Source organism: Anomalospiza imberbis, chromosome 5 (genome assembly GCF_031753505.1).
Source record: "Anomalospiza imberbis isolate Cuckoo-Finch-1a 21T00152 chromosome 5, ASM3175350v1, whole genome shotgun sequence".
Taxonomy (NCBI): Eukaryota; Metazoa; Chordata; class Aves; order Passeriformes; family Viduidae; genus Anomalospiza; species Anomalospiza imberbis.
Window position 1 is genome coordinate 25,246,529 of NC_089685.1, and position 26,172 is coordinate 25,272,700.

At 35.2% G+C, this 26,172-nt stretch overlaps 1 protein-coding gene across 19 annotated transcripts in view; it reads right to left on the bottom strand.

Annotated features, from left to right (window-relative positions):
• Positions 1-26,172, bottom strand: part of FOXP2 (forkhead box P2) — a 404,157-nt gene that overhangs the window by 117,904 nt on the left and 260,081 nt on the right. For all 19 annotated transcript variants that reach the window (XM_068189946.1, XM_068189934.1, XM_068189943.1 and 16 more), the window contains one exon: positions 2,678-2,767. In XM_068189946.1, coding sequence (XP_068046047.1) covers positions 2,678-2,767 — 90 coding nt within the window. The remainder of the gene's footprint in view (positions 1-2,677; positions 2,768-26,172) is intronic.

A 26,172-nucleotide genomic window follows, 5' to 3' on the forward strand; every position in this document is an offset into this window, starting at 1 on the left:
GATGTGTAAGCTAGTTTTAAAGGTTTTATTGCATTTTTACAAGATTGATTAATCTATTCTAACATACTGATAGTTGCCAGATTAGTAAATTGCTCTGAAATGGAGGAAATTAGATATGCACTAATTTAAAAGTATTTTAAAATAATGGGAGTAGTCAGTTTTCTCAGTCACAAACACAAGCACAAGTATTTTTGCCTTAGAACCTTCAATTTTGCCTTATAAAGCTTACATAAATTTAGTAATTTCTACTGCTAGAAGATTTTGGCTAAAGTTATCATTAAATTTGGCATAAGAAAATAATAACGCCTAACAATTTTATGACAGTATATGGTCAAACAGGCAACGTGATGATCAAAACGTGAATTCCCACTACATGATGAACAATAAACAGTAAGAGACAGAAATAGAAAAGCTCGAAGGACTCGCATCCAAAACCTTTATACATCCTTTTCACTAAAAGAGAAAATTAAAATGTAGTTTGTGCTTATACCTGAATTTACATGTTATTTGTTATATAAAACCAAAGTCTGGGAGCAAATTCCATTTTTCCTCTCCTTTAAAAATGAACCAAATGAAGTGTTCAAGGCCAATAGGAGACACTGTGTACACACTGATGATGGAAGAAAAAGTTGGAAACATAAGCAATAAATCTAGACTTTAGGGAGCATGTAACAATTCTGAAAATAATATTATTTGTTTTATTTACTTCTTTCTGCCTCTCAAGTGTGACTCATAAGATGCCTCCTGGGAAACAAGTGACACAGCACCAACACATCAAGCCCTAGCATTTGAAAAGCACCAGGCCATAGTTAGTGTTTTGAGAGCATGAAAGCACAAGAGTCCATCCCTCTCTTCATCTCATCATCCTCTGGCTTCTGTGTATGACTGTCTTTGCCTCCAAACATGGTTTTCTATAATTTCAACAATGCCTACCACAAACAGTGCACCCCCAGACTTCTTTAACCCTGAAAAGAAAGTTTGGGAATGGGTGGAGAATCTGAAAAGAGAAGTCAGTAGCTCCTGGACTGTGCTGGTTTAAAAGGCGAAGGATTAAAGTAAGAAAAAATATGGAAAACATATACTGGGAAAATACCACTATTTATGCCTGTTTCATATACTTTCCTTATTGTCTGGTGGTGCTGGCCAATTTAGAGACAGAACATAGGTCTAGATGGATCTTGCACGCTCCTTATATAACCCATGTTATCTTTCAGAATGAGGAGCTAGCAGAATGAAGCACTTTCACAATATTCATTACATTAATCATTTTCATGGTTCAACCCTTCAAGGTCACTTATTCCACTTTAAAAACCTAAAAATCCCACATAGTTCATAAGCTTCTACCTTTATGGCTACTCTTCTTATGTGCCTTCAGTGCAGAAGGTATTTGATAGAAAGCAAATGCGAATTTGCATTTACAAAGCAAAGTCAAGGGTGATGAGTGGAAAGTTGAGAGGGTCCCAGGATAGCCTCAGCCAGGACTGGACTACAGCTACAGCATGGCAGGATGCCATCATGTCATGTTTTCCTTTTTGCTATTTTCTTTAGTCATATTCCTAAATTCTTGTTTGGTTCAGAGCAAAAAAATAAAACCTTAAAAGTGTATTTGAAGAGAGCTGATCAGGAATGTGGAACTGTTTGCTGTGTCCAACACTGCTCTACCAAGTTTCACAAAGAAAAGGAGACAATGTGAATCACATTAAGAAATGGCACAAGTGAACAAATTTCACAACATTTCCCTAGTGGAGAAAAAAATACATTCTAGTGCCTGGGGTCCTCCATTATGCATGACAAAAACTAAAAATGAGATAAAAACACCCTACTCCATCAGAAAACAGGGGAAGTCCTGAGAGAATAAATGCACATCCAGAAAAATAGATGTGAGGAAGAGAATGGTAGGATTTATACTTTTTTAAATTTCTTGAACAAAATAAAATTGTCTGTAACAAAATGTAATTCAGCAGTTAAGCACCCATATCTGGTCTAAATACAAAAGAGAACAAGTTTTGTCAGCAGAATGCAATTTGACATGGAACTCTGCATTAGGAATAAATGAATTAATACCTCATAAAAACACCACACTGATAAAATTTTCCAAGAACAAAACTCTCTTTATGTTTTTCCTAATGCATTTAAAATAACTATTCAATAGCAGAACTTCTGTTTACCCATTCACAATCTAAAACCCAACAACATCCTAATTTAAAATTTCATTACATGTTTTTTCTAAAATGGCAGACAGATCCTTCAAAATTTCATGCACTTGTGTTGGTAAGTTTCTGAACATTTCTCTGTCACTTAGATATTGTAATTGTGAGGTATTTAGCTTTTCTCATTTTTTCACAGATACTGTTTTGCGTCTACTCTTAACATGTTTTTACAATTTAAACCATGTACATATAAAAATCACATACCAATTTTGTAACATGTCTATAAAGAATTAATGTACCACAGTCACTGAACTCACACCTTTTAAGCATGTACAGCCACAAAAGGCTTTTGCAGCCTATGGTGATTTTTCTCTGTGAAGTCAGCAGCAAGAAGCCTGTAACCTGCAGCATGTGAATATGCACACACGGCGTTAGAGGACAGGCACTGACACACACCCTTCACGTGTGAGCGAGCTCGGCACTCTTCCCGGAGATTAAGGTCCCAAAAGCAAGGAGACTTTACTAACCTGCAGCGGTCTCTGTTTCTCACTGCCTTTAGGAGATTTCAGTCCACTTGTCTGTTGCTGTAAAAGCAGCTGCCTTGCTGCCTGGAGTGCCTAAAAGTATTAAAAAAAAAAAAAAAAAAAAAAAGTAAATAGATGCAACCAATTCCTAGAAAGAAATCAGTTACTCATTGCTAATGTTAGGCAAAAGTCCAATTGAATGAACATAATACCCTCCTATAAGATTTGTATTTGCTAGATTTCAGACTTCAGGGTTTGTTTTTTTTTTTTACTTGAAACATTAAAAAAAATATTCTGAAAGTACATATATAAGACTTCACTAGAATTTATGGATGAACATGAAATCCTGCAGGAAATAAAGTTAATTTGTTTGAAGTGCTTGAAGAGGAAAAATCATAAACTGCATCAATAGCCTCATTTCCACAAGGAACTTGTCTTTGAGTGTTCAACTAAAATGCCCACTCCCTTGCAAATTATCATTCAATTTGCATTTTCATATTACAATTTGAAGTAAAAGCAAGTAGACTTCAAGTGTTACCAGAAGCTGTAATTAAATTTGACAAATCAACATCAGATTATCTTGAAAGTGAATTAATAAGGATATTCATTGAAGATTAAAAACACTTTTTGTACTTACAATTCAAGGAGAAACCTCTCCTTTGACAAAAAAAGAAGAGTACAGTTTTAATGCCAAATAAAAATGAGTGGTTTTAATTTGCATTCTTAGGAAAATCAGAGAACAAAGAAATTATTACTCAACCAACCAGATCAGGCTCAGGGATGACAGTATACCAATCAAAATAGAAGATGTTTTAATTTATTTTACATTTTCATTTCAACTCAGCCAAATACAGTTAAACATGCGAAATGTAAACAAACATTCCACTTACCCAAAGAATGCTAATCTATATTATTTTTTCCTATAAAATTATTTTTTAAATGTCAAGTGTTAAAAACTGGTACTTATTTAGAAATTTTTAAAAAAACAACAAAATAAACCAAAAAACCTGATTCAAAACACTTTCACTGAAACTACCTGGAGAACTCATTTTTTCCCCTTAGAAAAATTAGCTCAATAAATACCAGTTATAGCTTTACAATGCATCACACTATTATTTCTGTTATTAAAACCTACTGTAGAAGGAATGTACTGCAACAAATGCCATTTGATCAATGTTGCCTAAAATAATAAAGATTCTCAACTGATAAAGAAAGGTACAATTTTGATTAGACTCAAATGAGCTGGTTTTTAAGATAGTTTCTAGTATCCATGACAACAGTTGCTTTGACAAGATGTGCATATGGCATTACACTGCCAGCTGGTGTGAACAATGTTTGAACTACTGCATTGAGATGCTGAGCAAACAGAAAAAGTTGCCACGTCTTAACCCTCAGGGAAGGCAGTCATCCCCTGATCAATTATGAAAAGACAGAGAGAGGGCTGCTACAGTCTGGCTCCAAGCAAGTTTCCTGAGAAGGCAGGCAGACATAGAAAACCAAAGTAAACAAAGTGAATGCACTAGTACCATCTCCTAACAACATTGATTTGTCTCCCCATAGAAGGCCCTGGTACAAAGTTTGCAGAGCAGACTTTTAACATTTGGAGACATTCCCACAACAATCCCTGTATTGTTTCATCAAATTCTCAAGTAATTATAGGTCAGCTACACAAAGAGTATACATTCCTCTGAACCTAAGCAATGAGACACACAGAACTATCTTCTCTCTGCCAAAAATAAACAAAAGTTAATATATTTAAAAGTGCATTTGAAATATTTTGTTACCAAGGAACCACTGGGTGCATGATCTCTTCTGCACTCACAGTTCTTGAGCATATCCTAAAAGACAGTATTTCTCTGCCTGAGATCAGAATTAAATGTATCTGTTGATTTCAAGGGCACCAGGATTTGGTCCCAACTTCTTGCATGGCTGAAGCAAAAACAGATTAAAAGCACGAACAGAAGATATGTGGCAAATTTGTATTCCTTAATCTCTAGTGCTCTCCAAAAGGAAAACCTTAATGGAAGCAAGAGAACTACTGCACTCCTGAATTCATGAGAGACTGTAGAGTAAAACTAACCTCACCACTTGAGGTGATACTGCTAGGAGAATGAGAGAAGAGACCTGGAGTAAGAGGAAATGGAAAAAACACATAAAGACAATAATCTTTTATTTTTGGCAGTTGCAGAAATCCTCATCTTATTCAGCAGCAGTGTCTTCACATCAATACAATAAAACAAGCAAGTAAGCACCTGGTAAAGCTGTACATTTAGAGTACTTGAAAATTAGAGAATTATAGTCTGCTGTAGCTTAGATTTAATCTAGACTGATTTCAAATTGTGGCTAGCATACTCCTGTGGAATGAGCCTAAGAAAGTATGACTTCCTACAGCTAACTACAAAAAGAGTCACACTTCATGAAAAAGTGAGGCAGCACAACAGGATATGTTTGCATAAAAGGCTCTACTACTTAAACTATTTTGATTCATATGTGCTGGTTGGGATACCTCTGAAGGAGTAATGGCTTATCTTTTAATACAGAATGTCTTACAAATGATGACTACCTGAATACTTTAGTGATCTTATTGTGGCAGTTTAGATTATTGTAAACACAGGAGATAGAAGAAGAACAGAAAACAATTTCAAGAGATCAGAGATGATTTAAAACTCATAAGGAGAAATCACTGTCAGCCTTTGTTCTTAGAGCAGTCATCATATGCTATTTTTTTCTCCAAGTGTGCTGCTTAACTTTACATTTTGCTACACGGTAAACAACCTCCCAGAAACACTGTTAATTTCAAAGCATTATTACTGACATTATTCATAAGTGAAGATCATGAGACTACAAAGTATTAGTACTAAAAATTCATTTGCTGCTATTAAATCCTTGCAAAACAAATTGACACCTTGAAAGAATCTTACAAAATTCATAGTTTAATATCTACACTTTCAGTAAACACCCATCCTATGTATCATTTATAAATTTCTCTGACAATAACTCATGATCTAAAAACAGTGTAATGAATACAAAACAACAGGTGCTTATAAATCTGACAAATCAAATTTATGTTGAGTCCCACCTCAAATTAAGTGCAGAAAGAACAGATTCTAGGGCACACAAAATTGTATCTAGTTCCCAATAACAGTTGTTTCAAATTTAGTAGGAACTTTTCTTTAATTATCTAAATTAGTAAAACTACAAAAAAAATCCAATGTAGACAAAAGCAATAAAAAGAGCTGAGGATTAGAAATTATTTTATTTATGTAAATGAAAATCATTATAATGCTTTAAGTAATGGCTATATAGGAAGGAAAATTTGGGCATATGGTTTCCAGAACTCACTGTGTCTTCTAGTAAAATATTTATTGGGAACACTAGTTCTTAATATTTACTACGAAGCTTTGGCATAGCTAAAACTCAAGCAGAACAGAAATGAAAATAATTGCATATAACTTACACTATTAAAGTTGATAAATTGTGGTAAACTTTGCTGTTTGTTGGCATTATTACTAGGAGATATGACTTCCTTTAATATTGTATTCCAAACCCTTCTATTTGATCTAAGCGGGATTCAAAATTATTTTTAAAGTTTTACCATTTTAATAAAGTGAAAGCCGTCACCTAAAGATGGTAAGCTTATTACTTTGTTTTTTAGAAATTAAATATATGTGTATTTTTAGGAAACAGATGTCACTCATATCCTTCCTTTAAAACCAGGAATGTTTAACCTATCAGCCTGTTGCATTTGAGATGTTAAAATGAAAAATGACATCTATGCCCATTAATATCGTCAATGTATAAACAGCACAGCGTGACACATTCTTGAGAGCTGAAGGCTACAAAATCTCTCTGAAACATAAATAACAAAGCACTCAGAAGGATATTTGATGTTGATATTCATCTCTGAGAAAAACACTGCTGCCTGGGCTTCTTATGAAAATAGATGCAGCCCAAATGGATCTCCTGTAATTGGTTTCAGATAGCGAGGTCAAAAGAAATATGATACAAGAAACTATTATGTGGAACAGGCGAAACAAGAATGTTTATACAGGCACTCCCTATTTATACTGACAAGAGGTGTATACTCTGCAGATAACCAAAATACTTGCCAGAAGTCAACCAGATTCTTTTCTTTCTTAATTCCAAATACCTATTTTATTTTTTCAAATGACTGCATACCCTAACATTCCTGCTGAACGTAAAATAAGTTTCTGAACATCTAAGTTTCCAAATGGCTGAATATGTCAAACGAGAGTCATCTCTCTGGTAGCACTACACAACCGAAACGTATCAACATGCTAAGCTGGATTTAAGGCCAAAGACTGCTCTGCGCTGGCTGAATAACAAGTTAACCAAATTATTACACAGCTACATTTATTATAAAAAACACTTCAGGAGAACCTCTGACCCTTTATAACCTGCTCGAGGTCTATTCTCTGGCTGGCTCCCAACAAGAATCCCAGAATTACCCATAGTTGTACAAAAACCCTCAAAAGATAGTGACTGAAAGGCAACATTGTTTAACTCTTCCTAATAGCACTCAAATTATATGGATAAACCTTTGTTTCTCACTGATTGTATTTGCCCAGAAAGTTCTCCAATGAATATCACAATCAGTCAGCACAGCAGCTTCTAATCTTTCCAAATAGAGTAGTAAAGCAGCCAGCACTATTCAAAGAATCCTGAGTTTAAGATGATCCAACTCCTTTCCAGCAGTAGTCTCTCCAGAAGCCTTGACAGAGAAGGCAAACTCAGTGAAAAACAGTCTTTTTTCTCTAAGACACACAAGCAGAACTGAGGACAAATGTTCCACACCAGGAAGCCCAGTATGGATTTCTGTATATAACAGAAATCCAAGCCACATAACCTGTCTGATTTCACCAACGAGAGACTGAACAATTTTTACAGTGTTTGCTATAGAAATAGACCAGATAGCTAAGGCTGTTGGCACCTATTTCAAGGAATATGTTACCCAAAAAAAACTACATGTTCTCTAAGAAGGATTTCACTCAATTAACCCAACATCAGACTATATCAACACTCAAACAAAAAAAAAAAAAGGTTTTTCTGTCTTCTAAATCTAGATTAGGGCACCTTGCCTAGTAGCAGAAAATAAACCTGGAAGAGATCCAAATGTTTGAAACTATATTATGCTCCAGCAGAAGAGGCAATAGTCTTTGACACATTACAAGTCCAAGTACTCCTACCACCAGGCTGCTAGACAGGAGGACAGGAAGTGGTAGCGCCCACTAAATGCAGTAGTAAACCCAACCCTACAGGGCGGGATTAAGTGAACATTCAATATGTTTGAAATCATTTGCTACATTAACACTACAGGAATTTGTGCAAATGACTTCCTGGCTCTTGGATACCCAGGCTGCCTAGCTTTTCCAAGGCTGGGAAAATTCTTCATTTGCTCAGGACAACAACTCTTCATGCCTAGAGAATTTCAAAATATATCAGCAGAGCACATTGAGGGCTGGGGGCAAGTAGAAAAAGACATTCTGGATCACAGTTTCACTTACATACTTACATTCCTCAAGTGATTCAGCTCAGAAAACATAAGAATATCTCTAGATATGGCTCTCGTTTCCTTGGACTAAAAGCACTTTGCTGTTGGTTGGTTGGTTGTTTAGTGGCAAGGGTGAGGGGGTGTGTGTGTGGTTTGTTTTCTTAGGCTGATACTGCCAGTTTCAGCATATTGAGGCTCTGATTTTGATTCAGATTTTTGGTCTTCCCTGTAACACAAATGCCACTAGAAGAAATGATCCTTAATCTACCTGAGCTTCTGCTCTATCCTGATGTTATCCAGGACTAATTTTCAGTTGAAAAGAAAAAGTAACAGTAATAAAGTGATAAATGCAACATGAAGTCTTATAATGCTGTTTAATAAAAGGAAATTAATCACATAATTTTCATAAACCTATTTTCAAACAGCAATCTATCAGAGAGAAATTATGCATCTGTAGTTATTGACCTTTCATTTCACCATGACTGATTTGTAATTAGACTAGTTTTGTGAAAAATAATAGTTAATTACCATATTTTTTTTCACTCTAATTGTTTTGGCTTTTTTTTGTTGTTGTTGTTGTTGTTTGGTTATAGGTTTTTTTGTTCAGTGTCTTCCTTTTTTTTTCCTGTGTGAAGGATGCTAAATAAATACAGGGCACTAGGAATTAGCAGTTTACATATTTCATTTTATAAAGCCAATTTAACTTCTTTCCCTATAACCCAATTTAATAGATTCTAAAGACTTCTGCAAAAACAACTCTTTAATTTTCCCTGCCCATTATTTGACTGACCAAGAACTAGAAGAAAAACACCCATAACAGTTACATGCTTCAATTCCTGGTGGCATTAGCAGGAATGTCTTCCCTGTAGACATAGTCTGCATTGGTCATTAGGGCACCGTGTCAGACCACGCATAACATGGTGCCTGACAGAAAATCCAAATGCTTTCTTCAAAGCTCAAACCAGCTGAAGAATGCTAATGTCAAGGGTTAGGAGAGATGGGGGCTCACAACACCAAGGTGTGCTTGAACCTGACAATCTCCTTTCTTTCAGACCACATGCCTGAACTTAACTTTCCTTTTATACACACAGAAGCAAACAATCTACTCTTACTTCTTTCCTACTCCTTACATTACACAGTGACTAACTGAATTTATTACATTAAAAAAAACCCCAACAAAACAGTACACACATGAAAAGCCAGCAATCCAAGCTCACAAATATTCTGACACTGCTATATTCTTCCATGGGGTGTAATTTTTAAGAGATTGGGACATGTAATAGCTAAACAGAAGAGCTAATCTCTTAGTTCTACATGAAACGAATGTGGTAATGGTGGCACATACCAGATTTCCACATGAAAACTGGTATGATCTATTTCCAAAGAAAATCTGCTAACTGATATATAAAAACTATTTAAATGTGCAGGCAAAGGAAAACAATCAACACAGCTATCACATGAGTGAAGCCAGAAATAAAAAAAATCCTTAGAATTATTATCAGTTTATATAATATTATGCATATAGGTAGAACGCATACATAGGATTGATTTGGAAGGAGTCGGTTAAAAAAAAACCTTCTTTTGAGTCTGTCCACTGTAGACATTTCCTTATTGGCTGTGAAACCCACTTTCAATTAAAGCAGTCAGAAACTAAGTAGTTAGGTAGAATAATAGATTATTTGATAATTTATAAATAAGAAAGGAACTGATGCAAGTTAAATCAAGGGCAGCCCCATGTGTATTAAGATCAAAATTCAGAGCAACTTTGGGAGTGGAAAGGAACAGAGTATCAAAGGAAGCATTTTAACTGTTTGAGTGCTGTTAAAAGGCAAAAGTTTCAACTGATAGAAATCTGAAAGGAAAATTTTAAATTAATCACAATTAATCATGGAAATTATTAATCAAATTATTAACAAAAAATCATCAACAAGATATAAACTAAGCCAAGAAGTGAGGTAGATACAAACCAGTAGGAAGCATACACTCTATTTTGATCTGGCCAACAGCAAGAGTCCCAGAATAGAACCTCAAGTTTGAGAGGACAGATCTGAGGACTGATTAATTTTGTTAAGTAATACAGAGAGATAAAATAACATGTGAAGAACAAATGCCAAAACAATTTTACCCCAAAATAGCCCTAAACAGAATGAAATAGAAGTCAGAGTGAAATATGTCTATCTTTACAACTTATTTTCAATTAAATTACATTCTGTACTCACTGGAAAAGGAGTGCTGACACCAAGTACCAGAAGCACAGATTCCTCATCCAGATATCCTCCTTGCCAGCTAGTAACCAAAACTACCCATCAAAGAAAATGGATCTACATGGTACCAAAATTAAATAAAATTACAGTAATTGTACTAATCAAACTCTCTCAGCCAATCCAAGTGTGAGAAATTACATATCCATTGAAGAGCCACTGATTGAAAGGGTTCCAAATATATGAATGATAACAGTTTGATTTACCACTGCCCTTACAAATCCATATCCAGAGGAATGAGTGAGACTGTAACCATGAAAGGAAATATTACCAAGATGGTCATATCAAGCTTTTAGTGTATGGGAGGAAGGCACAAAAGCCATTACTGAAATATCCAGTTGATTATCAGTGGAGAAGAAAAAGGTCATGACTGGGTTTCGTATTTGATATTATAAATTTAAATAATGTTTTAAATAGTTTTAATAGTTCTAATTATTGACTTTTAGTTCTTACAAGAGCATAATTTAAAGAAATCTCAAATTTAATACATATAGCTGTGATGAAAACCATGAATAGAAGACATTAAAAAAATCCTGTCATATTATTATGATAAAAGAAACTGGGATATAAAAATAGAAGTGCCATACAAAACTGGTATTTTCTTTACTTTCCTCAACCTTCTAAAGACTCAGTTAGTAAAATGTACCCAGCTTGGGACACAATGGCTCAAAGAGGTGGATCATTTTACCAGTATCCAGATAAGAATGGTAATAATGATGTCAATGAGAAAATCCAACATAGGGGATGGCAGAAGACTAATCATAAAAACAGGAATGAACCCCAACCCTAAAGAAGCAACACTCATCAGCAAGTTCTTGCACAGAACAAATTAATTGTATTCCATGGTAAACACAATCAAAAACGGCCTTAAACTGAATCCAAGGAGATTCAATTAAATTTAAGAAGAAACATTCCATTGACAGAGTAGTGGAGGAGTACAATAAATTGTGTACATGCTGCAAAATCATTATCGCTGAACTTGTTCAAGAAGCATCTTAAGGAATAGTTAAGAGCACCAATTCTGCTCTGGGACACAGAAGATCTTTAGAAGTGTCTCACAGAACTGTTTTATTTGATTGTGTGGCTCCTGTGAAAGCATGCCAAGTTCGGATTACTGTGATGTCTAACACCTTGCTACATTTCAAATAACACTATGTTCTCATAAACTGAATATCATGAAGTTCCAGCATGGTTTGTTTCCATGGTGAGCTAACAGCAGAGGATCAGCAAGAGCTGAACATACAGAGCTGCTCTTTGGAATTTTCCGACCTTACATGACCACTTTTGTGTTTATGAGACTATCCTTGAAATTTTGGACTGAACTGAGAAATAGTGTATACAGAACAGGAGATGGCTTAGAAAGAAATGCTCTGTGCCCTATCTGCAGTCAGAGCCCCTGATCAGGATTCTTGTGTCCTCACCTTGAAGTATGGACACAACAGTAGTAGCAAACAACATTTTCTTGTTATTACAATTCTTAGTAGGAGCAACAGAGATGTGGCTGAAATGGAGAACTAAGAAGAGGAGAGAAAAATAAGGCAAGAATGAGGGTCCAAAGCACCACTAGATCAATTTAAGCCAGACATCTCCACAAATAAAAAAAAAGAGCAAAAACAAACTGACCCATTTTTGATCATGTTTTTAATGAACTAATTTGATCCAAAGTCACTATGTAATCTCAACCACATTAAAAATCAGTATATATTGCTAAAGGTAAATCAACTGAACTGAAATCCTACTGCACATATTTTTTATTTTTTCTTATGGATATTTTTGTAATGCTTTCTAAAACTTCAGTTAACATAAACTAAACTAACAGGAATATATTCAATAGAAGAATGATTAGGGGAAGAAACAATAAACGTGAATGCAAACACGCCATGTAACAATAGCCATTTTATTTGCAATCTTTCAAGGCCTTTGAGAAACCATATTTTGGAGACAGAAGTGGAGTTTGGTCTGTAGCTGAAAAAAATAAACAAACCAGTAAAAACTTGTCTTGATGTGAGATAAGGAAGTAAATTACGCAAATAGCAGCCTATTTCTAGACACTAAACTTTTCAAAGGTGGCCATTGGGCAATAGTTCTGAATGTGCTGAAAACAAAAGGTCTGCTCTAAACTCCTTGGAATAATTCTGAGCACCAAAATCTGGTATCAAGTGTGGACAGTGAGATGCCAGAGGAACCTCTGCTACATGATCACAAATTGGTTTATATATTTATATAAAACATATAAGTGCTATCTGCACTTGCAGTCTACTCTGACCTGCTTGAATTATTACAATTTCAGCTATTCTCTTGGACTGCTTATCTATCTTTTAACTTTTTGGTGCATTTTGTGATGATCTAGCAGGCACAATCCAACACAGATACCTTTGTCTCTGAAGAATACCAACCTTCAGGTTCTTGCTGTAATTGGCAAGTGAATTGTATGTTTTGAAAGGTAGCCTTAACAGTCCATGTAGACAGTGCTACTAAGAAAGCATTCTCTACTTCGGGGACTTTTAAGAGTTAAGATTATAAAAAGAGTGAAATGACAAAGAGTTTTAATTTTAAGCTAAAATGCAAGTATAGAGAGACAGGCAAATGTCCTCGGGCTCCTCATCCCAGTTTCAGTCCTTGTGAGGACATCTAGTAAGAAGTATATTCTTTATGATTAGAAACTTGCAGGGATGAAGAAGAAAAGACCTGAAGCTATTAAAATTGTTTTGCAGAAGAGGAATAAAGATATTTTGCAAATCCCAGGGCATTTAGGTGCTGGAGAACCGATAGCAACTGCACAAGGAATTCCCAAGTAATATGCACGAGCAATGCAACAGGTTACACATTTGAATTAAAAGGTAGATGTTTCCATCACACTTCATCAAACTCACCCAGGAAAAAATTATCCTTTTTTATACTGCCTTGGCATCTACGGTAATCTTCCTAAATAGCAAGCTAATCAAGGAATTATAATCATAAATATGCTCGGGGGCATTATCACCTTTAAATGCATTCGTAAAAGCAGACACACCCAGGTATGCTGGTGCCAAACATATGTAATACTTCTCATCAGTATTCTGGCATCAGAGTGTAAAAATTTCCTCTGAACCATGCAGCATATATTACATAATCACTATCACTAATATACACATAAAAAAGCTCTTGCAATCAGTGCATGATCAAAATATGTTGGAAATTAAGTTTAGATATAAATTTTACTCCATATTTTCTTTCAAATACTCTTTACATAAATCAAAATTTAATAATCAGCTTTTATTTTTTCAGTCCTCTGTCATGTCATCAACTTACTATGGTCTTAGCTCAGTCACTAGGCTTCTTTTCTAAAGACAGTCCTCCTTAGACAATGCACAGAGTTCAGATTGCATGTCCTAGAAATATTTTCCAGATTCTCCTTCCTACAATATTTTCTTTTTCCTTCTTGGTTCTTTTTAAACCTCAGCAAACTGTAACTATATTGCCTTTTAACCTAATTTACTAGCCAGGATGCAGTGCATCTTCTTTGTGAACATTTATCTATCTTACCAGATCATCACTTCTTCATACCATGAGTTTCAAGTATCACACTTGAAGTATCTTCAAGAATGAAGACACTTGAAGTATCTTCATACATGAGTTTCAAGATCCACACACGGATCTATTCGTGACTAGATATCTCAATGCTAGTACAGTGTTACAATCTACAGTAAATTTTAATTTAGCTGTTATTTTAAAAAAAATTATGCCATCTATTAGAGATAGATGTTTTATTTTGCAGGATAAAACATAGATAATTTCATCTCTGAGATTTGGGAAAAAACACATGACAGACATCATAGTATTATAGTATTTTTGGTCAGAAGGCCTTGCCTTTTATGAGAAAGCTTTCTGGATAATGCCTATTCGTCTACTGCAATTCCCAGGGATCTTCTTGTGCCATAGGACAGTGGACTAAAGAATAAAAACAGGAGAGAAACTATTTTATGTGAGGACTTTGGGATGGCTTTGAAATACTTTCTGGAGCATAGTTTATGGCATAAGGCTTGTGTTGCTACCTGAAGAAAGAGCTGTTGCCAGCAGGTGAAACAATCTTTGATTTTAGATGAATGTCAGAGGTCCTCACCCTCTTCTCCAGCAATCCCCAGGTTCATTAATAGCACTAAGACATGAACCCTGCAAGCACTTTCATGTATAGAGTTACAAAAAAATATAAGGAGTGCATTACTAAAAAAGGTATGATGACAATATCACTTTTACCAACTCTCTCAAGCTTTACCTACACTGAAACCTGGAGAGAGACTGAGAACATGATTTTCTGCACCAGCAAGCTGTGAGTACATCTCTGGGCATGCATTTTTCACCTCTGCTGACCCATGCTCTCCCTAGCTATGCCCTGGCACAGCTCTGCAGTCAGACCTTTTAAAGGACCAATTTGACTATGGAATTGGTGCAGCTATCCCATTTTGGGGGACTAAAATGCTTATTAGCTCACTTGTGTCTCACCCTGTGTCAACCGCTCAGTTTAGTATCCATGTGTTTAATTTACTAGTGAAGATCATGGCTATATGCTCAAAATAGTTGAGCTAAATGTTGTTTTGAAGCCTCTCTTGGCAGAAGCAGCCAGACTGTGATTTTGGGATGGCTTGTGAAAGTGTCAAAGAACCTTAATTTCATGTTGGAAGGTTGAAAAAAAAAAAAGTTTTCAAAAAAAGAGCAGACATTCCAGGGTGGGGGAATCAAGACTCCTTTCACTCTGAACTGCTGCATCCTGAACCTCTCATGGTGTATCTGCTGATGAGTTTTAAGTACAAGTTTTATATAGACACCTTATGCATCTGGGATGAGTTCTACTGATGAAAGTCAAAATTTTGACAACAGTCACAGTTTTATGAAAAACCTTAATTTCCTTCATTAAAGATGCAGTGGCAAAAACCCCAAAGAATCCAAAGCATCTGTTTCCAGAGTTACCATCAAACAAATCCACAAAAATAGCACTATATAATAATTTCTGTAAATACTAATATGGTTGATACTATTTCTCATCCTCAAGTTTAGGCATGAAAGACTGAATATTCAGAGTTATATAATTTGACAAAGGCTCTAAAATAGGTAAGTTCCAGAGCTCAAGTTAGTCACCAACTCTGAGGGCCCCAGATCTCAATGCTGGGACTGAACTCTGCTACTGGCAAAGGAGCAAGCAGATTATTCAGCAAAGGTGACTGGGACTCTGGAACCGGATGACAGAGAGCATGGCAAAGGCTTTGGTGTATCACCAGTGGCATTTGCACAAAAACCAGTGAGAAGAGTAAAAAGGTCCAACTTCAAGCACTTAAAGGTTTTTTTTTTAATATTATGAATACTTTAATTTTTTTATTTTAAGGATACTATGAAAATGAGATTTTTCAGGAAAATCATACTGTGAAAATAAAAAGTGTTAGGAATGTATTTAAAAACAATTTAATCATCAGTAGTACTTTTCTTTAGATTTTTCTGCATCAGAATTTGCAAAGATTCTGGCCTCTCTGAAGAAAAACTGAATTATCCTTTCATTGCTATAAAAGATACAGAGAAAAGGTGAATTACAGAAAGACTACAAGGACTAAAAACTGTACAATAAGGACAATTTTCAGAATTGTTTTACAAGTGAAAAGAGAACAGCACCAAAATAAAAACAGTGGAAGTAACTTTGAGGAGAAATTAAATTTCTTCCCAGCTAGAAGGTATTTTAAAAGACTCATATGGTAAGCAGAGTATAAAATCAGGCCAGCACAATATCATTGAGAATAGATATTTTAGTGACTAGAGATGATTATGCTACTCAAGAAAAAAAATTAATTTGACTTAAACTGACATCCTTAATTTTCAAGGCAAGTGTTTTTCTGACTAGTCTGACACAGTTTAAGTAGTATAGATAATCTCTCTTTTATAACAAACATTGGTAGACTCCAAAGTGACCTAATGGCCCCATTCTTTGAAATTTGAACAGATGAAATTCACTCAAGCTTTTACATGATCTTGCAAGGCAAGATCTATCAGTAGCCCCATTTAAAATTATTTACATGTGAATTAATAGCATTCCAAATTAGACATTTTGCAACAAAGTTAAAGTTAAAAAAATGCTAAGAGCAATGCTCACAGGATTCTCACCTTTACCAATCATTACATTTGTTGGAAGAAGTGATTTCTGAAATTTTGCCAAATGCAACTGGTAGCAACCTGAGCATTTTTTTTCCAGGTTGTAGGTTTTTTCAGACAAAGTTTTCTTAAAATTTCTTCATTTTTGAGAACCAGAAGTCTCTGTTGCAACTCCTTATTTAATCTCTGTACTAGAACATAATTTTTAAAGTTTTGCAAATATATTATTTTGCAAATTATTATTTATGGCATAGCAGAATTCTGATTTTAATTCAGTTTGTTTTTTTTTTTTCCTAAGTGTCACAAGAAGACAAAAAAAATGACACCTAAAGCTTCAACAACATAATTTTATAACAATTGAAAATGAAAGATATGGAGAAGAAAGTTTCTACTTAAGAGAAAAGAAGGGGATTTAGCAATGTATATTCACACAGTCATAAATTATTGTGTTGTATCTAACCTGTCACAAGCTATATGTATTCACCCACACTGTAATACAGCTTCAGCAAGTCTCCTGAATTTCTCAAGTAAAAATAAGGTTTTGGAAACAGGGGTAACTCAATATTTCACATGACAGCCTTTAATGCATCCTCAAATTCCAATAATTAGTAGGAGCAAACATAGGAAGATATCTGGTCCTGTATCCAGAGTTGAATTTCTGAAACTGTTTTCTATACAGAAAGGAATAAAAGCTTCTGACAAGCAAAGGAAGAAAGGACAGGTCAAATCTTTGTTAGATTAAATGCTTATACTTTTAAGTTTTACCATATGTTGATTGTCCAGAACATTATAAATATAATTGAATATAAAATATCTTTATATGGAGGGGTGTTCAACCAGTACAAATTAGCTGCAATTAAATCCTACCCTTGCTGATTACTATATGTGTTCAACTGTCAATCTCATGTCTACTCACACTGTAGCTAATTTCAAGCAATATCCAAATGTATACAGATTTCAAACAGATTTAAAACCCTTCAGTCTAGTAAAGAAGAAATGCAAGGCGACAGTGAAATTCAAGGCACAGAGAAGCTCCTTTCTGCCACGAGGCACAAGAATGGAGTGTGCAGAGGGGCTAATTTGACTGGGGCACCTTCCATCAAGGGCTAACATTTTTGTAGAATCCTCAAGTCAGATACAAATGTTTCAGAAGAACAACACTCCCCCAATTTTTCTTTTTTTCCCCTTTCCTTTCTGCTTACTGCTAATGAAAGATTCCAGATGGATGGTTTTGGAGATTGCAATGAACTTTTTCTATGTTCACAGAAAGTTCAGTACAGCCAGCTACAGAAGCTAGTAAATGCTAGCCTGTCACTGCCTCCTTTTAAGGGGTACAAAAGAAATTCTATTTTCATGCTCTTTTGCTCTTCATTTCTTGTACTGATTATGCCAATTAGAGCAGTTGTCTTAGTGATGCGGTCATCTGCCTTCTAGAAATCTTACCTGCCTGTTTATATGCTTGCAGGTACTGACAGCTGCAGGATGAATTTGATACAGATCATATAACTATCCCCAACAATGAGCAACGAGATAAGCAACAGACAAGTGACAAACACCATTGAGTCATTTATACAATTTCTGCCTTAGTGTGCTCTTTTACTGTGGAATACAGACTGCATAAACTTAAATAAATAATAAATAAATAAAATATTCTAGAAACCGTATTTAAGCCGGAAGAAATTCTGGATTGTGTTTACTGCAGATATGTGGAAGTGTCTTTAATGTGGAGACCAAAGAGAGCTAAGATGCATGATTGCATATCTGCTAACACACTATCTAAGTTCTTTGCCTCTAAACCTCATTAGTTTACAAATCGTTCTTTTCCAGTGTAGAGAATATCTAGTTCATACATTCTATTTAGTTCCCTGGTGAACACACCATTTGTTTTCAACCCAAAATCAAATCCTTTATTCTCAAAGTCCTAGTCAATGTGACCCCCTAAAGAACCTTGTGTATTTTTTTTTCTTCTGATCTGTCAGCCTTCCTTTTTTTATTATGGTTGTCTTCTTCTGTGGGTGACTCCAAGGGCTTCCTTACATTGCCCATCATGGTAGCCTCATCTTCACTCATGTTTCTGTTTCACTCAAGAACTTAAAAGTCTGCTCTTAAAACTTTTTGCAGTTAATTTCCTAATACTCACCTTAATCTTTCCAAATGTTGTCTTTAGTTTTTAAGATTCTTTCTTAGGCTTAAATATATAAAAATTAATAAACAAAAAGTTAAAAAAAAGTTATCAACATGATATATAAGTAAAATAGATGGATTTAATGATACTTCATTTCTTCTTACCCCTGTTCTTAACTACTCTTTTCTCCTGTATTTTAATCCCTGCTGAATCTAATTCATATGCTGTGATTAGTATGTTTAGAATAGTCTTACTTTCAGCCTGAAGGGGTTCAAAGATATTACTGCTTTGTAGTGCAACAGTATTATTTTGCTTACAGTAGTAAGCGTTCAGAATATCTATGAAGTCCCAAACGCAGTAAGAGCAGAAGCAATAAAAATCAACTGATTTTAAAATATACCATGTCATTTTATATATAATAGTAGCTGCAGTTAAAACCACTGTTTTCTGTGAATAGAATACACATGAATAACAGAGGGTTTTTACAAGCTGTATTATAAGCAGACCTGCATACAAAAGCATTTAACATATAAAGATAAATGAGGCCATTGGAAGATAGATTTGCCAGGAAGGAGACGAGGACTCTGTATTAACACTTGGACTAAGTCCATGAAGCCAAATATGCTTTGGATATGGGCTTTGTCTTACAGGCAGAAGGGAAGCTGAAAGTGCCATGTTCAGAGCTCTCTCCACAGTGGTAACCACATTTGCACATAACCGACTTCATCAATCAGAAACATGCCTTGTGCAATGCAACGGAGAAATAAAGAATAGACACTAAAGTAAACTATGCTCTGAACAACAGCAGAGAATGCAGAAAAAGAAATGAGATAAAACAATGCTCCCCATTAGGAGAGAACTAAGTACTTCTAAATAATTCCCTGAAATACTGAGTATTATAAAAGGCAATTTAACTACTCATAGGGTAGCACTGACTCACAGGCTTCTACTGGGACATCTCAAAAGATGTCTGAGAAGAAAGACAGGTAATCTTTATTTTTATGGGCTTTTGTTTGGTTTCTTTTTTAATGGTAACAAATTCTATACTTTTTAAAATGTGCTTGAAAATTCTTTAGGAGAATCCTAAACAAGGCAATGCAAAAATCTGCTCATTCTGAAAAATGGTCATCGTCTTCAAGACTAGATACAGCTTGCCCTTTGTGCTTTGAGACTGAGAATTCAAAAATGCAGACCTACAATAGCCAAGCTGCCCCTTTTTATCTGGAGGCTTTAGGTATCCCCCAAGATTTTTATATAAATGTAGTGCACTCTGGTTTACATTAGAAAAGGAAACATTTATCTTATCACATTGATATCGGCTCAGTACAATATTACATTCTGGAATAAGAAAATATTGCAACTTTTCTTGAAAAGGTCAAGAGGTACTGTTTATCTTCAGGGCATAATGAATTACGTCGTATTTCCTCTCCAAGAACTCTGAGAGAATGGAATATGTTTTGACGACGCACAATGTACAACTCGGGGCTCTGTGATTGTAGGTGGAATAACAAACAAAGCTGTATTGGAATACTTCAAGCCTCAAATTTCTGTATAAATACAAATCTGCGTGAGAAACCTGGCTAACAAGTAGTGCTATTGTTACTAAAACATATGTGTGACAATTCTAATAAGGCATGACCTTCAAATCTCTTCAACCTCTTAACTGCATCCTAAATTCAAGTTTACTTACTTATATTATGTGTTAAACTTTATAGCTGTTCAGCTAGGTAATGAAACAGATACAAGTTCCTGGTGTCCAATTTTATAGTTAGAACACATATTTTTATTTATGAAAATCACATTTTCTCTTATGTCTGACTTCTTGGTTTATGTTACAAGGATCCCACTCTCAATTCACTGTTATTAATTGCTAAATACTGCCCACTTTTCTGAAGAAATGTTTCCAGTTAGGTTTCATAATGAAAAAAAAAAAGAAAAAAAAGAAAATGTTATGATAGCTGAATCTGAAATCCCAATAATAGAGACTTGCATCTCCTCATATTTTCTGTATCAGGACCAGTGACTAGTAAGTAGAAAGTTTAGTGGAAAATCTATGATGATAATTACAAGCAAAAAACATTTTTCCTACAGAAAACAACCAAACCACAACCAATGTTTTATACAACCTCATCTTTCAACAGCTCATCTACTGTACCGATAGGAAATAATATGTGACTTAGTCCTGAATATTAATTTTTTACAACAAGTAAGAAATTGAATTAACAAATGAATGAGGGTCTGTGGAAAAAGAAATTAGAGTTAAACTAGGGAGTAATGGCAACACAATATATTTGAAAAATCTCTACTGCTCTGCAAATTTCCTTTTGCAATTGTATTTTGCCTATTGTATTAAGAAATTAGCAGAATGTAGATGGAGATTGGAGCAGTAATCTGGGAGATGTGTATCAGCATGTCCCTTTTTTTCTGTCACAGCAAGGCTGGTTGGTTACTATCTACTAGCCAAGATTGCTGCAAGGAGCTTTTCCTTACTCTGTCCAGTTGAAACTCAAAACAGTGATCAGAGTGGTCAGCTTTCACTTTACTGCTTAATACAGGAAAGAAGTACTCACCGAGCTGAAATTCGTCTCAGATGGCAAGTGAGAGCTAACAGCACCAGCTCTTTTAATCTGTTCATTCAACACAAGAACTCACATTTCAATTTATTCTGCCATGAGATCTTGGAACACACAGTGGTCAAAGAAGAATCAGTAGGCAGGGGGTGCTCTAACACATACAATAGATCTTTGTCAATGTGGAAAAAAAATGAGAGACAAACATAGAAATATGTGGAGACACACCTAGACTAAATATCCAGGACAGTCAGGGAGACCTTTAGCTTCAATTCAGAAAAGGGGTGAGAAATAGGGCAGTGAATACAGAAATCTTCCTATTTGTGGGTACAATAGGAAAACAATGAAGATCAATATGAACTGCATCACTTGAGGGCACTAAGCCTCTATCAGACCTACAAACAGAAATGCCACATCAGTGACAACAGCTGAACAGCTTCAATGGCAAGATCAGGCAAGATCTCAATATCAAAGTAGTTATCTGAAATAAAGTAGCTTAATAGACTGAGCTTGAAGCTACATTGTGTGGGAGAAAAATCACAGCTAGATCAATTTTCCAATGAATATGCTAAACACAAATGTTTATGGAGTAAATCAAAGATTCATTTTTTTAGATAAGAATTCTTACCCCATGATACAGAAAAAGGGAAAAGAAACAAGAAAATGAAATATATTACTGTAAGTAATAAAGAAATATGAACTAGAGTGTAATATCATGGACCTCATCATTATGGGAGGTGGAGATATGAACAAACTGAATAAACAGACTGAGTTGGGATCATAGAATTGTTCAGAAAACAGTCTGTTTGGAATATTATTTGGGTCCGCCCTGTCATATATGGAAGTTAAGTAACTGTTAGAAGAAAGTAGAGTGAAATGAAAAGACAATTTATATTCAAAAAATTCTGAATGAATTCTTCATGAGTTCTTTAATTTTCTGGTAGAAGTTTTCTTTCCGCTGTTTTTCCTAATAGAACAAAAGTTTAATCATATCAAATCATTTAAAGTATCATCAAACATATAATTTTTTTTTTCAGAAAAATGAAACAAAACCTATTTTCATCAGATTTCAAGATAGTAACCATGGCTGGCTCTGTCCAAAACTGCAATGAACAAAACACATAGAAAGCTCTCTGGTTTTCTTTCCAAAGTATTCTTACATTCTTAAAATATGTCACAACCAAAGCAAAAAAAAAAACAAGAAAAAAAATGACAGACTCACAGGATGGTTAGATTTTAATAGGACACTTAGGTTTTAATAACTTACTATCAGATTAATGATAAATATTAATAGCTCTGAATAGAGCTAAGCCTAGTTCTGCCAGTTGGCTCCTAAGTGAGTCTTGAAGCAGAATTGCAGAGTTTTTGATCAAAGTAATACTCCCAATTTTAAGAGTGCTTAGCATGCACAAAATGCTTAAAATTCCTAACAAATTACCTTTCAAGTCCAAACTGCTAAAACAGTAAGATAAATGACTAAATATAAAGTAGCAAAAATGAAATAATATAACCCATAATTCCCACGTGTTTCACCAAGTTCTATCATTTGTCCCTTACTATTTAGGAAAAAAAATAATGTAAGAGGATAGCTCTGCTTTCCACACCGTTTAAGAAAAGCACCCTTGACTGTAAAACTAAATGAAGTTTTCTACTTTGATTTTTTACATTTTATCTGACTTTTCTGCATCTTATTTATCAGGTTTTACCAATAGTTTTCTGTTGGAGTTTTTTGAATCATTTGGCCACAGATTTCTCACTGGATTTTAACAATCAAAATGCAAAAACAAATTTTAAATACAGAGTTAGGAGTTGTTTCTCCATACTTTTTTTTTTTTTTTGCATGTACCAGTATTGGGTAACAGTGTTGGTAAATTACAGTAATTCAGACCAACTGAAAGGGCTGCCTGTATCTCAGTAAGTCAGGTTACCATTCTCAGGTTCCTCTGAGAAGGAACTGAGGATATCCCTGGACTTGCTGGGTATTTTAGATTTAACACTTGCCCTCTCAGAGCAGTTTTCATCTTTTAAAACTGTTTTTTGGCTTTAAGGAACATTTCTGAAGGGCTTGGCTAGCTCCAGGCACTTAACCCTGGTTTGCACTTGCAGTGCACCAAAGGCTGTGGCTTCCAGCTACGAAGTCACTGACTGACTGACAAAGAGACACAATATCTGGCACAGTACCGGGAGTACAGACTGAAATTGTATCCTTGATGCACTCTGCACATTTTGAAAAAATCTAGGAGAAAGAAGGTACTGTCTGAGGTTCTGAGAAAATTTTGGATCCCACCTTAAGAAACAGGAGAGGCACTGATTGAGAAGAACAACAAAGATATGGACAAAAATGGATTTTGTGATCATTATGCAATTATTTCCAACCTGTAGGAGGGGGAGATGAAGCAATTAGTGGCCATCCTTGAGAAAGGATAAATAAAAAAAGGCCCTTTCTGCCTTGAGGAATCTTTCACATCTCATTCACATCACAGAGACTGTTGGAAGTTACAGTTAGCCCTCATAGCACTTTCCTGATCATTGGTCTATGTGTAAAAAATATTTGATATTTTGGGCCATTTTTCTCTTATATTGCCAAAAACCCCTCTTCTCCTTCTAACTGAAGTTCGTGTATTAAGCCTCAGGTAGTAGGGCCTTTAAGACAAGGAAGGATAAGAAGAGCCCTTAGGACACTTAGCACAGCTAATCATAAAAATCATGAAGCAGAGTAAGATATGTGCTCATTGCATTATACAGAAACAGGGAGTACAGACCTTGCTAACAGATTTTTTTTTTCATGATTTTGTTATTTTATTAAGGAAACGATTAAAGAGGAGAAAAAAACTCCAATCAGAAATTAAAGCACATCATGCTAAACGTTCAACAAAATACAGTGCACAGACAGACCTTGCATGAGTTTGGCAACTATGCTCATGAAGGGTAAGGGCCACTGAATGAAAGTATAATTAAGTTTTGTAGTGAAAAGCTTCTGATGTATCCAATGTGATTCAATTATGTAAAAACAGTAAGTTGAAGAATATTTTGCATTATCTATTCACATAAATGGTGTGAAGACAGATTTTTGGCCTCTCTTTAAAAGCTATGAAAAGCAGCCCAAAAATAACAGGATAATGTGTTTAAGAGAAGGTTTTAACAGCATGAATCCACACAGCAACAAAACTGGAGTGTGCTAGCCCCTTTGTTGTATGCAGACAGGTGCTAATTTACATTCTGGGATACTTTAGCACCTGAGACAGTATCAGGAGAGGTAGATGAGTCTGTGCAGCACAAACACCCCTAGAATGGGGTTAGTGTAGCCTGAGACACAATACTCACGCTTCAAAGATGCTCACAAGTTCTGGCATAGATCTTAAGTATTCCATATTTTTCCCTCAGATTTGTACTTCTGAACATTATTATCAATACAGATAACAGGATTGTTTTATTCATTCTGGTTTTTTTCCCAAGCAGAACATGGGACTGACTTTTGATCCACTGGTTTATAAACTGTTCCATGTGCCTACACAAGTAAAAATTACATCAAGTTAAGAATGCAATGTAGTAACACAGGATTATACAAATTGCAGTATTTTTTTTTAAATCATCCTGTTGTAAGAGGTATCAATAGAAAAAAAAAAAAGAAAGTTATGGTTTTACTTATGGAGGATTATAAGTATGGAAACAAATGGAATGAAAGAGCATAGCCAAACATCTTTCATTATCTGCAGTAATGCTATACAGCAGCCACGGCATCAAACTGCAGGCATGCAATTAGCATTGCTTTGAAGCAGCAAAAAAAGCATATTGGTCACTCCGATATTTTTTTGCAACACAAGATGAGTTTTTACTGAGTTTTTTTCCTTGACTCAGGAGCTCTTTTAGCTTTCAAGTGTACATCCTTGAAGCTCCATGGCTTCTTCTTCAACCCTCCCATCACAGTTCCTCCTTTGTCCTTTAACTCTGTATTTGCTCATGCACATGTGGAAAACAGCATGTTTTCCCGCCTATGCTCCTTGCCTTTCATTTCTTCTTTTAAATTCTTCTAATCAGCAAAGTGCATATAGTTCATTTCCCTTGTATTACAGAAAACATCATCTAAACCAGGGAAGGGTGCTCTGAAAATGGCCCTTACATCATGCATGGGGAGCCAGCTGACAACTTTAGGAGCAGTCTGTGATCTAAGCCCTAACAGGAAAGTTCCTGTCTCACAATATGGCTTCCATAATAGGAAGAAAGTATTACCTAAATTATGACTTCCACTGAGAATAATGAAACATCATCCATTTTGCAAGATAGCCTTTAGATGTGGAAATTTCCTAGACAGTGTATCTTGAGTTAGCCATGGCTAGGAAAACAAAACCTCATGGCTGGTGAGGAAAAATGAATCACAGCCAGAATACACATGCTTTTTTAATGCCTCCAGCTGTAGTGCAGACACTATGCTTCAGTAAGTTTCAAAAATAAAAAAGTTGCAGAAAATGGGCTGCTACTACCGCAAAATCACACATGACTAAAATGCTTGACAGGATTATGAAAAGAATTAATTTGAAATTAATTTTAAAATTAGAAATCATGATCCAATTTATGTTTTAAATTCTCAAACAATTAATTCTATGTTCATGAAATTAATGTGGGTAAGAATATGATATATTTAAAGCCTAACGATAATGTGCAAAAACTTCAACACATTTTAAATTGAGAACTGTATATACCACTCCAGTAACAATCAGGCTGTCCTCATTTTTTCAGCTTATTTTCTTCCCACTCAATTAACTCTCTGATTTCCATGTTCCTGTACTTCACTGCTCCTCAACCCCTTGTCTTCCTTATCCCCATCATCTTTAGGACCAGTTGAGTTTCTGCTTTCTCAACTTTGCTCCCAGAAACCCAGGCAAGCCACCGAGATACCTCCTGATGCTGTCAGGGCT